This window comes from Caloenas nicobarica, chromosome 12 (genome assembly GCF_036013445.1).
Source record: "Caloenas nicobarica isolate bCalNic1 chromosome 12, bCalNic1.hap1, whole genome shotgun sequence".
NCBI lineage: Eukaryota > Metazoa > Chordata > Aves > Columbiformes > Columbidae > Caloenas > Caloenas nicobarica.
Genome location: NC_088256.1, coordinates 11,844,580 through 11,858,699, shown reverse-complemented (window position 1 = coordinate 11,858,699; position 14,120 = coordinate 11,844,580). Strand labels below are relative to the sequence as shown.

Here is a 14,120-nt window from a genome sequence, read left to right as displayed (position 1 = left end):
TAAAGTGTTCAGGGAACTCACCGTCCCAAAGACAAACATTGCATTTCAATTTGAGGCAATCAAATACAGCAGGCCCATCAGCACTGTTTCAGCAAGGACAGTTGCAAAACTAGTACTAACACGCACTACTCAAAAGAGAGGTTTAACTGAAGCAATGCCATTGGAGACTTAAGTGAAGCACTATAAACCACCTATTTCTCCCTTTCCACTCATTTCTTTCGCTCATTCTATTTATCCGCCTTCCACAACAAGCACCTTCCTTCCAACCTGCTGCCCCAAAGCATAGGCAATTTTCATAACAATCATATCAAACATTCATCTTAGTCCCACACCCTCTCCCTCATGCCTTCCCCACAACTTTCCTCATTAAAAACATGCGTGCTTCCTCTGAATCACCATTTTGATTTCACCTCAGCCAACCTCATTTACAAACCCACCCAATAAACCCTCAGGCAGAGGGGCAGGAGAAGCTTCATAAAGGAAAGACTCTCAGTTCATTCTGATACCTCAACACAAACTTCCACGAGTGGAAAGAGCTTCCATCAAGTAAGAAAGCACTGTACACAACTCATTTGTCTTCCTTATGCTACAACATTCCTGTATGTAAAGGCTAACAAGTGCATAGTAGCTACATGCATGCCATGTTGTGTCAAGGAAGCATAAGATTGTACTTAGGGTAGTCACAGTTTGGGCTAAGGTTCCACACTGCTGCACAAGGTATCAATACCTAGTGGGTTGCATGTAGAATTCTCTTGACTTTGGAAAGCTTGGAGGGGCTCTGATCACTAGACACATGCTATTTAGTCTGTAAATACAATTATGACACATCTTCACTTGCAATTCTTTGCATCGGAGGATCTACCATGTGCAGAAACCAAGATTTTAAAGACTTAAAAAGTTATTAGTGATAAGTGATAAAAAGTCTCTATCGCCATTACATAAAAAATGGACATTTTAGCCTGACTTACTCTGCCCCCAGTCCAAACCACTCCAAATTGTGAAACAATCCAGCAAGATACATGTATACGCCAGATTCCTAAACATACACTACATTAGGCAGCTATACAGTTCCATACCTGTAACTCTAGTTTCTCCTGGCAGACGAGGTATTTCTTCATTTTGTTCCCAATTAGTTCCATCTTTTAGAGTCTAAAGAAAGATAAGTACAACAGCACATCACATTTTATTTACAATTACTTCAAGTTCCAGATTAAAAAAAAAAATCTTAAAGGTAATTTCTGCATGGGAAAGAACAGGTTTTTCCACAGTAGAAATTGTCAGACTGAACCAAACCAGGAACACACTCCCCTCTACTAAACTCCAGCTCTTAAACATTTAAAGGTTGAACAGACTTGAAACATAAGCATGTTTAAGTCTTTTTCCTTCTAAAAAAACCAGTTAACTATATTTGCATTAAATTGGAAATAAATTTCTACACTAAGTTCTCTGAAAAATTTGTGTATTTAATTTTCCAGCTATACTGGGCTTGGAAGAACAAATCAGATGAAATCACTTAAGCAATGTACTCACAACTATTACACGCAATATACTAATTTGTGACTTTCCCACTTTCAGTAGTTTTTAAGAATGATTAATAGAAAATAATCACTGTTTTTGAAGAAATGTTTAAAAAGCTGAATAAAACCTTAGTTTCTCTTTTCTTGCACATAGGTTACATTTTCTTCAGGCACGCATCAAAAAAGCAGAGCTTTTTAAATTGCTTTAATGTATTTCTCACAACACATGAACATTTTAAAACTGGGCAAACCACACATAAGTAGGTATAACTTATCAAGTGCAGTACAGAATCTTTCTACAGCATCAAAGTGCCAAAAATTTTCAAGAATGCCACAGATTATTTCGATGTAGAAAGCAAGGACAAGCATAGTGTAGTAGAATTGATTTGAATGAGGCTCTTATAACTTGTGATACAGAGAATATTTCACCCATTCACTCTGAAAGACATTTAAGTCAACTCAGCATATACATGCAAGAAAAAAAGTCATTAAAATACTCCTTTTTCTACCCAAATATGGAAGATAATGATCTCTGGGACCTCTGACGTAAAAAAAAAAACCAAACATGAACCACACACCATAAAAAAAGTTACACTCACCCTTTTACCTGGGGAACTCTCCAAGGAGTTATATTTAGGTGCTGATGATGAAGCCATACCGGGTATCTGATGAGAAAGCACAAATTGGAGACTTACACTTCCTCCTGGACTACATCCTATTTACAGGAGAGATTTAGACTTTGGAGGTCCACAGGTAGACATCAAGACCTTCCAAGAATGTTTTGCAAGGTACCATTAATTTTAAAAATTACATAATGCCTTATAATTGAAGGTCACTATTTAAAAATGTCCAAATCTACAAGGAAATTAATTACTAGCTCTGGGATTGGTTCTTATTATAAGGAATATTCTGACTCAAGCTGCATTTTGGAATTCAGTTGTTTGAATACTATTATTAGTTCAGCAAACAGACATTAGTGCTTGTTTTAAGTGACAGGATACACATACTACGACATGCAACCTACTTGGAGCATTTGTATTAAGACTTTGTTTAGGAAAACAGGAACAAACTATAAAATTATTGCAGGCTCTTGAAATCACAAGTGTGTCAATACACTCAAGTGTTTCAAGAAGCTTAAAAAAAATTAAAAAAGGAGAGAAGGAAAAAGCAGGAGTTCCACAGTACTTCTGCATTTAAAAACAATCCCCCATTTCCTAAAATGAAACTTCAGTTAGCACACCAGAAGGGGGAGTGTCCAGCCTTCTAGTCTGAATAGCCTCGATATGTTTAAAAGAAAATGGTTTTATTTGCTTTTAAATGGTATTGATTGAAGACAGAATCACATGATACACGATTCACCTTCTTAGTATTTCCTGACATCGCACAAGAGATCTCCAGAACAAACGCTGGGAAAATGCTCATACTTGAAGTTACTCCAAACGGTAACTTTGTACCAAATTCTACTTCCCTTTCCCTACTCATCCGCCCCTCATCAAACTGCTTTGACATTCTACTGCAGTCTTGGAGAGGTTTTGTTTGTTTGTTTGGGGCAGGGGGAAGTGATTACAGACCACACAGTGGTTGTTTCTATTCTGTAAATGAAACATTGTAGCCTTACATACGCACTTTCCCCTCTGGACACTGAAAAAAGTCTGCACAGGTCTCTGCACCGTGAGAACTCGGCCCCTGTGTGACAGCGGGCTCACAGTGACACCCCACACGTGATAGCAACAGAATAAACTGAGACCCCAAAACCTCTGAAGTTACTATAACAATACAGGACTGTGTCTGGACAGCAAGAAGGTGGAAAACCACGACCTTAAGTTCTACAGGTTTGTTACCGCCTCGCAGTGCCCAGGTCTTCCGTATCTTATGAAGAAAACATAGGAAACCTGACACTGTTTAAAATCGTAAGATTCAGTGATACAGTATCAGTGTAAGAATCACACCCTTCCAGGAAAAGGAAAAAAAAAAATAGGAACCCACATTCAGTTGAAAAATGAAGAAAAATGCCTCTGAATGCCTGTGTGACCCTGTCCCAGGGAGGTATCGCTTCCTTTCTGGGTCTCCAGCAGTCTCAGCTTTCTCCAGACACTGAAACAGAAGGGTCCTGAACTAATTTTAGCGCAACTTCAACAATTTAAATGAAAAGCTATTAGCAATCAACATTAAATCACTGTTCTTTCAAACTGTTCCACCAAAAAAACTGTTGCAACACTGGAGACTCATTTTTGTCTATAAAATTAAGATTAAGATATTCTCTCAGTTTTTCCTTCCTTGTAATATCTTATGTACTATAAAACTTAAGGTAGATATAACTTTTTCTATATTGCTATGTTAACTTGTGAACATCTAATATTTGTTCAGATGACTTCCCTTAATTTACAGAAGCTTAATTTTTCTGATAACCAGATATTTATAAAGGTAAAAGGTATATTGACTCAGAAGCTTGTTTTAAAATGTTTTACACATGAAATGGTTTTTGTTCATATTTTAAGTGAGAAATACCAGGTGAAACAAAGAGACAAAGGCACAGCAGCCCCAGTTTTCCTATGCCGGCATAGAAAGTGGTTTCAGCTAGAGCTCACATAAATTTCAATTAAGGCTGCACCAGCCGTGAGAGACAAGCGAGCATAAACGAGCCCCAGACAGGCGACTTGTAAAAGATGTGGCAACCCTGAATGGATCTGCACTGCGAAGTGGAGCTTTTGCCTGCAGCAAGTACAGGCACACCCAAGCCAGCCGTGGATCTTGCAACCACAGCTACTCCACCACCAGTCCCAGGACAAGCGTCAGCAGAGGCCACCGGAGCCTGCGCAGGGTCCCCGGCGCTCATCCCATCATTGCTCCCACTGCCTACGCCCAGCAGAGCAAAAGCTACTTCAGAGGTTCCTCACGCCTGTCGGTGCCACCTCTGACTGTAGCGAACGTCCTTCTGCTGCTCACACAGGGAGTGGTATGAAGGATTTTACAGCCTTCCATTTCCTCCTCCTCTTCCTGTATTCTTTCCTCCCTTACTGCACATTCGCTAAGTTTTGGCTGAACTATAACACCACACGAGGTGAGTTATTATAAACCTCCCCTCCGCACTGCCACCCCACCAGGGCACTCCAGCCAAAGGAGATGTCTGTGCGTACATGTTTCTGTGGATATAAGTTTACTTTGTGTAAAATTCCCCCAGCTCTCCATGAGACTGATTTCTTTAAACATACTTTACAGTGAGAATTAGTTCACTCACTGACTTCGATATCTATAGAATATTTCATTATAGAATTCTAACCAACTACTCTGTTTTATTTCCAACACATTAATGGTGCAAATTATTCTCATTCAGAGATAATTAGGTTGAATAAATATGTACGGAAGGTAAGGTGTTATCAGCTTTTTTTTTTTAAATCCATCAAACATTTTCACTAAAATTAATGGAAGTTATTTCATCAGTATATAAGCCGAAGAATTCTTTTAATGCTACCTAGATTTTGCTTTGAAATCCAATCATACTTAAAAAACCCAAATATTAATAAGCACATTTATAACCACCCACATTTCCCTGATTTCTGTAGGTAAACTACAGTCAGGTAATTAAACTTCACATCTGTGATTTCAGGCAACAGACAAGATTAAGTTCTCATTTAAAAGTACCCACCAAACACAGACGCACCCTTAAAGAAGTGGATTCCTCTACATCAAAAGAGCAAACAAGTTTTTAAAGACATTTAAAATGAACATGAAATATTTCATTTTATAAAATTCTTTCTTTTTCTGTCAAATTGCAGAAGCAGCTTCTGGCAGCCTCCCAAAGTAATATTGCCATGAACAATTCAAAAACATACTTCATCATAGTCTTAAAATAGCAACAACTTTCTCATTATCATGGAGCAGCAGTTGTCCTTCCACACAGGGAAAAAACCTTCCAAGTAATTTTCCACTGCAAACACATTTTATTCCCCAGTATCACCCATATACTTCTAGACTTGCACAAAAATTGAAACCCATACAAACCTCACCCTTGTCAGCAGCTGAACAAAGGTACAATTACTCTGCAAATTTAAAACAAATCAGACAACTTTGTTTATGATATTCTGCAGTTACAAACAGTTGAACATTCTTCCCTGAATCTAGAATAGGAAGGAGACAAAGCAATTTTACTGGATTTAACTTGAACTAATAAACAAAGCTTTGTTAAAGCTACCAGAACTTAATATAGTAACACTACCAAGAAATGTAGGCTCCAAAGATCTTACAATGACAATTAAACTACTTGAGATCTGTATTTTCATTGAAGATTATATTTATACTTGTGCTTCCTAGGATTCATGGGAATGGAGGCACAAAAACATTTGAAAGAGTAGGCACAGAAAGCCACGTTTTAGAAGTCAATTCAAGGATCCTATCTGCTTTTTATGAACACACATTGACAAACACAAGTGTATACCCACACAGAAAGTGTAAATAAGCTTTAAAACACGTAAATAAGCTTTTGAAGGTTAAGAAACCTGAAATGACCAGTTACTCTTTCCTTAAGGTTCTTCACTGCTGAACAGGCTAGAGCCTGCATGCAGCACGGCTTGGAAAGGCCACCAAGATTCCTATGAGCCACATTTAGATTGACAACAGCCTGGTGAAAGTAATTTTCGTCTTTTATGATCCAAGAACAAGTTAAAACTCATTCAACATTTTGCTGGTCCTTTTAGGGCTTGTCTTCACACCAGAACCACATCAAATAATTTGTAACTAGTGCGTAACTGAGTCATGCTTGTATCAAGCTAAAATCTTTACACATATAAAGAACTAGTTTGTAACCAAACACAAGGTAATCTGCATGTGCCAGAGGATTACTACCAAACACATCTGAGATCAAGTCAACTGCATCAAGTAAGTTGTGAGCATCACTTTCCAGATTTTAAATATTTTTGACCCTCCATCATTGGATTAAAACTTTTGGAAAAAACAAACAAACAAACACACACGCTTTCAAATTCACCCCTATATCAATCATTTGGAGAAAGAGCAATTTTGACAACAACTTAATGTAAAATTAAGTTTTTAACTTTGTATAGTCTCCAATGTTCAATATGTTAATCTGGAAAGATCGAGCAAATTAAACTGCTAAATTACCATACACAGAAGACATTTGCAGAATATACTGAGTAAGAGGCAAACATGATGAAAAGACATTAGTGACACATATTATTATAGATGAAACAGTTCTGGGGGGTGCGTGTATGCGTACATACATACATAAAATAATACAACTGGTTAAGTATGAAAATTATTTGCCTTTACCAGAATCAGATTTATCCATATGGTAAAAATGAGCAGCTACAAGTTCAACTGAACATTTTCTAGCAGCATTCTGATTTCTGTCACACATCAATAACCATGGCACAGGATAACACCAAAGTTCTCATAGTCCTGCTCCAGATAATGATTTGTGCAAGAATGAAAGAGTCTGTGCACCTCCAAGGCCTCTCCTAAAAATATAGTTACAAAATTTACTAAGTCACTTCATTTGCTGTCATAGTAATACAGAAAACAATTAGAGCACTTCTAAGAGAGTTACAGTTACAATGACACTTGAAAGCGGTCAGGGCATTGGGTAAGTCATTTAAAATCTGCAAGGCATCTGCCAGTCTAGATAAAAATGAAGTTATTTTCATAGTTAGACCTGATACCACATAAGGAATTATTTCAAAGAGGAGAAAAATAGCACTATGTTAGTAAACAATTTTTCACTGTGTTTGAGAGGTAAATGTGAGTTACTGCAGGTATACAGAAAAAGCTACTTGCATCCTCATTTACACAGAAGATGCAAAAAATGAAAAAACAGATTTATAATGACAAGGTCACACAAAGATTGTAGTGTTTTATTTGGTACAGTAAATACCTACAGAGCCAGTATGAATACACTGCCTTCTGCTTTCCATAATAAAATTAAAAGCATAAAATAAAAGTCCTAAAAATAAAACCACATCTGTCAGCAGCACAACTGCACAGAAAACACATAATATACAGGTTTTCAGAAATAACATACAGAATAGAGCAGAAATCTGGGAATTTCTCGCTAAGACAGTTAAAAAATTAAGCTACAACAACCAGGAAGGGAGAAGAAAAAAGAAAAAAAAATATTTCACTCTGAGTATTAAGAAGAAAGGCACATAAATCCTTAGAAAAAAATATGAAAAGCAGTGGTCCTGAAGGGCCAAGCCCACAACAGCACCTAAGTTATCAGAGAGTCACCAAAATAACCATCAGCATCTTTAACACTAGTAAAAGAGGATTTAATCTAATGAAGTCAAGAATAGTCATTTGTCTCATTAAGGTTAATAAAACATATACAGAGATCCAAAACAAGTCACAAGAAAGAGCTACAGCAATGAAGGCAGTTTTCCAGTCACCAGCTGTCCCTAACCAAATAGCACCAATCAACCAAAAAGAAACACAGTGAGGCCAAAGTGCCACAACCAACTAATCAAGATAGAAATAATTACATCTCTTTCATTCATTTAACCAGTTATATTTTATCACAAAGGAACTATATTTAATAATGGAAACAAAAATGAGGTAGCAGAACTCTACAAAGTTTAACAAAGCTACAAAAAATAAGTAGCATAAGGCAGAACATTCCGGTTTCAAACAGAAAGTTAAAAAACCAAAACAAAACACAGAGAAAATCCAGACCATCGAAGTACTTGCTTATATTTATTTCCAAAGGAAATTAAAAAAAAAACTCATAAAACTTTGTGCAACAGGGAAAGATACCAATGCAGGGTTTGTTGTTTGTTTGTTTTTTAATCATGTTGTCCATGCTCACTGACCTGATATATTTAGACTACTTAACTAAAAAATAGATTTTAGCATCTAAGAGTCATAGAGTACTAACATCAAAAACACAGCTAGAGCAATGCCAATTCAGACATCATAGTCACGTGTATTTACTTGTGGCCAGCAGAAATTACATGTCCCTTGTTATACAGCTGATGGCAAATAGAGAGGAAAACTGACCTACCTGTGAGACTCAAGTATCATTTAAACTGGAAGAGGCTCGGTTAAACCACTTAAGAGAGCATTTATGATTTCCTACCATGAGCGTTCAAGGGCAAATCATAACTATGATGTACACCAACAAACCACCTTTGTGTATCAAGTCATAAGCTTCTACCTGTACTTATTCCAGAGTGGATCTCTGGAGTCAACATGGACTGCTAGATCATGGAATCTCCTATTTCTTCTTTACCATCACAGTCGCAGGGTGTAAAATCCTTCTAAGTGTAACCTCTTCTTAATGGAGTCTGCAGCCCTTATGTTTCCTCAAGTGGATCCTCATGATTCTACTGGTCTGAGATTGGATTATGCCACTAGTGTGTCTTCTCCTTTAATGTCTAAATGATATTCCCCATTCACATGTACTTACTAAATCTACATTTTCCAGGGAAATCATATGAGCTTTCAAGTCTCTTTGAAAGCCATCTCAATTCAAGCTATAACTGGAACACAAAAAGCATGCCAGCAATGGAAGCCTCAATGGGACACTGTGCATAAAGAATGCATACTAGCACTTGCCCTTCTGCACTGAAGTTTCTAAGTCAATCAAATTCTTCAGTAATGCATTATAAAAAGTTCTGTATCCTACAAAAAAGATATTACTTAGAAAAAAAATTTGCAATCCGGAGCTACCTGTTTGCTAAACGTCAATTCTCCCCCAGGCTTCCTGTCTTGAAGAAAATTGCACTCCAGAATCCCTCATGTTGCAAATTCTCTGCTAGACTGTGAACAGCAACCTGTACAACTCAACACAGACTGCTGAATTCGATTGCGAAGAATCAGAAATGCTTCCTCTCCCAGAAAAAGTATTCTCTTATTCCCTGATGTGCCCTGTATTTGAAAGAGCAAGTCACTGTCCCTGAAGGACTCGATATGAACAAGTGCAAATGAACAAAAGTTCACAACAGTGAAGTGACTGCTAATTCAGCAAACAAATTAGAAGTGCACCAGTTGCCTGCCCACTCCTATTTTATAGGTTCCCTATACCAGGTAGTTTTGAAGATATCAGAAGGAAGACCTTACACTAACAAAAAATAATATCCTGACACTGAAGTCCTACAAATGGTAAGAAGTAGCAACAGCCTGGCAGAAAGTTTGGCAAATATCTTCTCAGTGCCACCAGATCCTATGCACTTTTGTGTATATTTTTATTAAAAAAAAAAATCTTGTAGCTTTACATGAAACCCATGTATTGGATAAATAATAGCTGGAAGGAGTGAAAAAACTTCAGTTCTGACTTGATTGATATTTCTCCTGATTCCATTTGAAGGTTTTCTTTTTTTCACTGTCTTAACTTCTCATAGAATTTGACTCCCATCCTATTTTCAAAGTAAATCACAACTTCCAACCAGACTTAAAGTTTGTAACATTACTTTTTTGAATTATCAGTTGCTTTCTCTTCTCAAATTACATTGAAAATGTAGCTTAGGGTGATAACCCTGGCTTTTATCCTGCAAGCTTTCTTGTAAGAAAACTGCAAGCTCTCTCACAAAGAGAGATTATACAGCGTCTGTGATGGTACATGTGCTACTAAGAAACTTATCTGCTGATGAACTCTGATCTGTTAGTTAGATATTTCCTGTGCTTTATGTCACAGTAACAAGGAAAAGTAGCACGACTTCAGTGTTAACAAATGCAATTATTTGCTAAGGCCTGTTTTCTAGCAATTGTCAGAGGTCTGTTCCTTGTAATTTATGCTGACAATTATTTCTGTCCACTTGTATTCACTCATTGCTTCTCCTTGTGTTTATTCTATGCATAATCTCTTTCTCTTGTGATTATTTTTTTTCCTGACTTTTTCTTAATATTTACTCTGGTAACTGAGCTCCAAAGTGCAAGTTCAGTCATGCAAGTGGATCAAAGAAAGTACTAGTTTTCCCTCTATGCATGTAGCCCTGTACAGCGAGTAGCTGATAAATTTAGCCAGGTTAGGTGGTATGACAGAAGTGAGTGGGTTTTTTTAGGAACCATCTGTCACATTACCTTTAGAATCAGCATTACATCTGTAGGAAACCTATGCCTGAAGGCTGATCCGTGGCTTTCTAAACCCACCCAGTCTATTTTCTCCACTCTGCATCCCCTGCAGGGAATGTATACCTCCCACATTGTCAAAAGCTGATGCGGTTGACAGGAAAGCCTATGGGATAGCAAATACAGCTTCAAAGTTTTCTATTAAGAAAGCCTTCAGTTGCTCTCTGCTCATTCTTCTTGAAAGATATCCCCTCAGGCCACTGCAGTTCTATTGCTAAAGATTTAACTGATGATTCCACAAGAGAAATGGAAATGCTATCTGTTATATAATAATATACCATATATTAAAAAAAACCCACTGTAACAGTTAAAATAACATTCTCTACTCAGGCTTTCCTCCAACCTCCCTTTGAGAACATGTACAAATGATGCATCAGACTCATCCTCTTTCATCCGCTGTGTTTAGTTCCTTCTTCCACTACATGGGTTGCTTCCTTGAATACACATAATACCATGGAGAAAGTACCATTCTGAGTTTGTCTGTTTAAAAAGAAGTAGACTAGGGACTATGAAGAAGTCATTCACAAACCATTCTTTGCTTCAATCTGTAAGAACAGGGAGATTGGGACTATCTTGCCTAAGTCATTCACGAGGCAGCACCATACTTTTGGGTGTGCTCTGCTTCAAGTAACAGGCAAGTACTTTGCTGGGCACAGAAAGTTACTTCTGCATTCCACATCTGCCTATGTATGTTATGCATTAACAGGTCCAGTCACACCACACAGTCTCTGGCACACAGCCTTTCCATTCATTATAGGCAACAACCCAGTGAAGAGGTTGCACACCAACTACTTGGATTTTTATTGAAAAACACACACCCCACCTTACACCAAAGCGTAACCAAGTCTACTTGAAAACACTTACTTTTGTTTTCTCTTGCTCAGAAGCCTCCAGGTTTAATAAGTCATTTCAGTTGTAGAAAATATAGACACCCACTCCAGTGCGAGATGAGAGGACAACTGTGTTCATTCCTTCAACTTTCAAACAAGATTTGACTTTTGTGCTGTAGCTGGCTCCTGACAGGAACGGAACAGGTAGGAAGATATTGTTAGCACTGCCAGAACATTTCAATTGACATTACTTTAAAAAAAAAAGCTTCAGAAAGGAAGTAAAACCCCAGAATAGTTGCTACTAAAAACATTCTAGAGAAAGGAAACAAAGAGTACTAGTTCTTTTTATGTTTTATCTTGTGTCAGGAGGTTTGGCATCAAGTAGTTGGAACTAAGAACAACTTTCTCTTCTAAAACTTTAAGATACAGTTTTGAAATGTTTCTAATGATTTTACAGACTTTTAACCGTGCTTATTGTCCCCATACATATTTGGGCATCTTTCTGCACAAGTTAAGCACTTCCTCTCTCATCCCTCCCCCAAAAATACTGCCATTTGTTTCTCTTCCTACATAAATTCAGGAATGACTTTCACATGAAAACTGTTACGTAACTTGGCGAAGTCGGAAGGAATAGACCATGAAGCAAAACTTATTTTAACCCGATTTAAGTTCTTAGAAAAATGAGTAGGTTGTCTCCTTTAAAAGAACACACACAATATTAAAGATTTACAGTTACTTCTCATTAAGTTAGTCCTGCACTCTAAATTAACTGTTGTTAGTTAACACTGTGACTCTACATATCAGAAACACATTAGAGTTTGTTCGACCTCAGTGATGCTACAAGCTCATCTCTTTGGCAAGTGCTTCATTTGGAAGTTTCCTTCTGACTAAGTATAGAAGAATAAACAGTGCAAAAAAAGAAAATTCTGCATTATATTGAAAACACCTCTATAATGCATCTCTTGTGACACTTGCCACAAATGAAGCTACATATAGCTCCCAAAGTTCCGTGTGTTAAGGCTCATTGCACTTACCAGCTTTGTTAATAACTGTACAGCCCAACTTTTTTAACCACCCAAACTACAAATTAACATTAAAAAGAAAACTATAACGGGAAAGAGGTTCTGGTTTTGCACAGTGCTAATCCTTTACCATGAGACACCTGCCCTTCAAATCTGGTTAATGATAAACAAATATATGACTAATAGGGTGCAATGAGCACAATACTGCACCAAAACAGGTATTATGCACTAGAGCCAGGACACTTTTTAAACATATATTATTTTGGCTACTACCTACCATGACAAGTCAACCTACAGGCCAACTGCAAAACACTTGTACCTACACAGTTTTAAAACTGAATTTGCCTATGTTGCTTTCTATAGTACCAAGAAAAATGGGGCTTTTTGTGAAAAGCAAAAAAGCTAATACCCTTCTTATGCTCTTAATTACATGTACAGCAAAAAAACAACAACAACAACCCAACCAACCAAACTATGGATCACACAAAGTAGCAATTATACTTTTTGACTGCCATAGCACAAAGACCAGCAAGCAGAAACAATCTACCATCTTCAAGAGTTACTTCTTGTTCTAAATCAACTAAAAACATTTACTCCGAAAGGGAAGGTTTCAGCTTTTCAGCCGTGAACACTGAAACAAGCCACATGCTTCAGAACAAAATTTAAGCCAGTCAGAAAGGGCTTAAAAATCTGAAAGCGAATAAAGAGCACTCCGAATATTTTCATATCACCGGAGAGAATTTATTTTCTCAGGAAAGGTAAAAAACACGGCTCAGAGGTGTCTTCGCTAAGCCGCGCCGCTGGGCCGTGCCGCCTCCAGACTGATCCGGCACACCGGGGCCGGAGCCGGGGGAAGCCGGGGCCGAACGGCAACAAATGGCAACAAACGGCCCCGGCAGCCGCAGGGCCCCGCCGGCCGCTGGCGGCCACGGGTGACTCCGGGCAGGGGCTGCGGGGCTCCCACAGCAGCAGGAGGGGCCCTCACAGCAGAGCCCCCGGGCTACCCGGGAGCCGAAGAGGCAGCGACGGGGGACGCGAGAGCGGCCGTGCCCTGAGGGGCTGGGCCGGAGGGAAGGCCCGGGCCGGCGGCAGCCCCCGCCTGGGCATAGCGGGGGGGTGGACGGCAGGAAAGGATCCCTGGGGCGGGGAGAGGCCGGGAGTGCGGGGACAGGAGTGGAGCCCGCCGGGGTAGCCCCGCTGCCCAGCCCGGACCCCACCGACACTCACCGCGACGCCGCCGCGGGCCCGAATGCGGCGCCGAGCGCTGCCCGCCCCGCGCGGGCCCACCGCGCCCGATCACGTGACCAGCCGGCTCCCGCTCCGCCCCACGGGGCCGCTCCCCGGGGGCTGCCGGGAGCTGTAGTCCGCGGGGCATGCCGGGAGCTGTAGTCCGCGGGGCATGCCGGGAGCTGTAGTCCGGGAGGAGCCACCAGCGCCTTCCGGCGGCAACAACAACAACAACCGGAACAAAGCCAACAGAAACACCAAAACACACGCACACAAAACCCAACAAACAAAACCAAGCAAAATAACAACTGCAACGACTTTATAAAATGGCCCGTTTCTGCCGCACCAAGAGCAGCCGTGTACACCTGGAGGGCAAGGCGGTGATGCGGAAACCCTTTACTGTCTGATCCTACGTGCACTCAGGAACAGGGATTTGTGTATTATGAAAC

General features: G+C 39.4%; 1 protein-coding gene across 4 annotated transcripts in view; it reads right to left on the bottom strand.

Annotated features, from left to right (window-relative positions):
* The window catches only part of MTM1 (myotubularin 1), a 41,137-nt gene extending 27,392 nt beyond the window's left edge, over positions 1-13,745 (bottom strand). For 2 of the 4 annotated variants that reach the window (XM_065643195.1, XM_065643196.1), the window contains exons 1-4: positions 13,672-13,745; positions 11,457-11,608; positions 2,117-2,182; positions 1,077-1,149 (exon numbers count right to left, since the gene is read on the bottom strand). In XM_065643195.1, the coding sequence (XP_065499267.1) occupies positions 1,077-1,149; positions 2,117-2,173 (130 nt within the window). In that variant the 5' untranslated portion in view covers positions 2,174-2,182; positions 11,457-11,608; positions 13,672-13,745. Of the gene's footprint in view, positions 1-727; positions 806-1,076; positions 1,151-2,116; positions 2,183-11,456; positions 11,609-13,671 lie in introns of those variants that run through there. The other 2 variants (XM_065643198.1, XM_065643197.1) reach the window with 2 other exon arrangements.
* Positions 13,746-14,120: the final 375 nt, after the last annotated feature.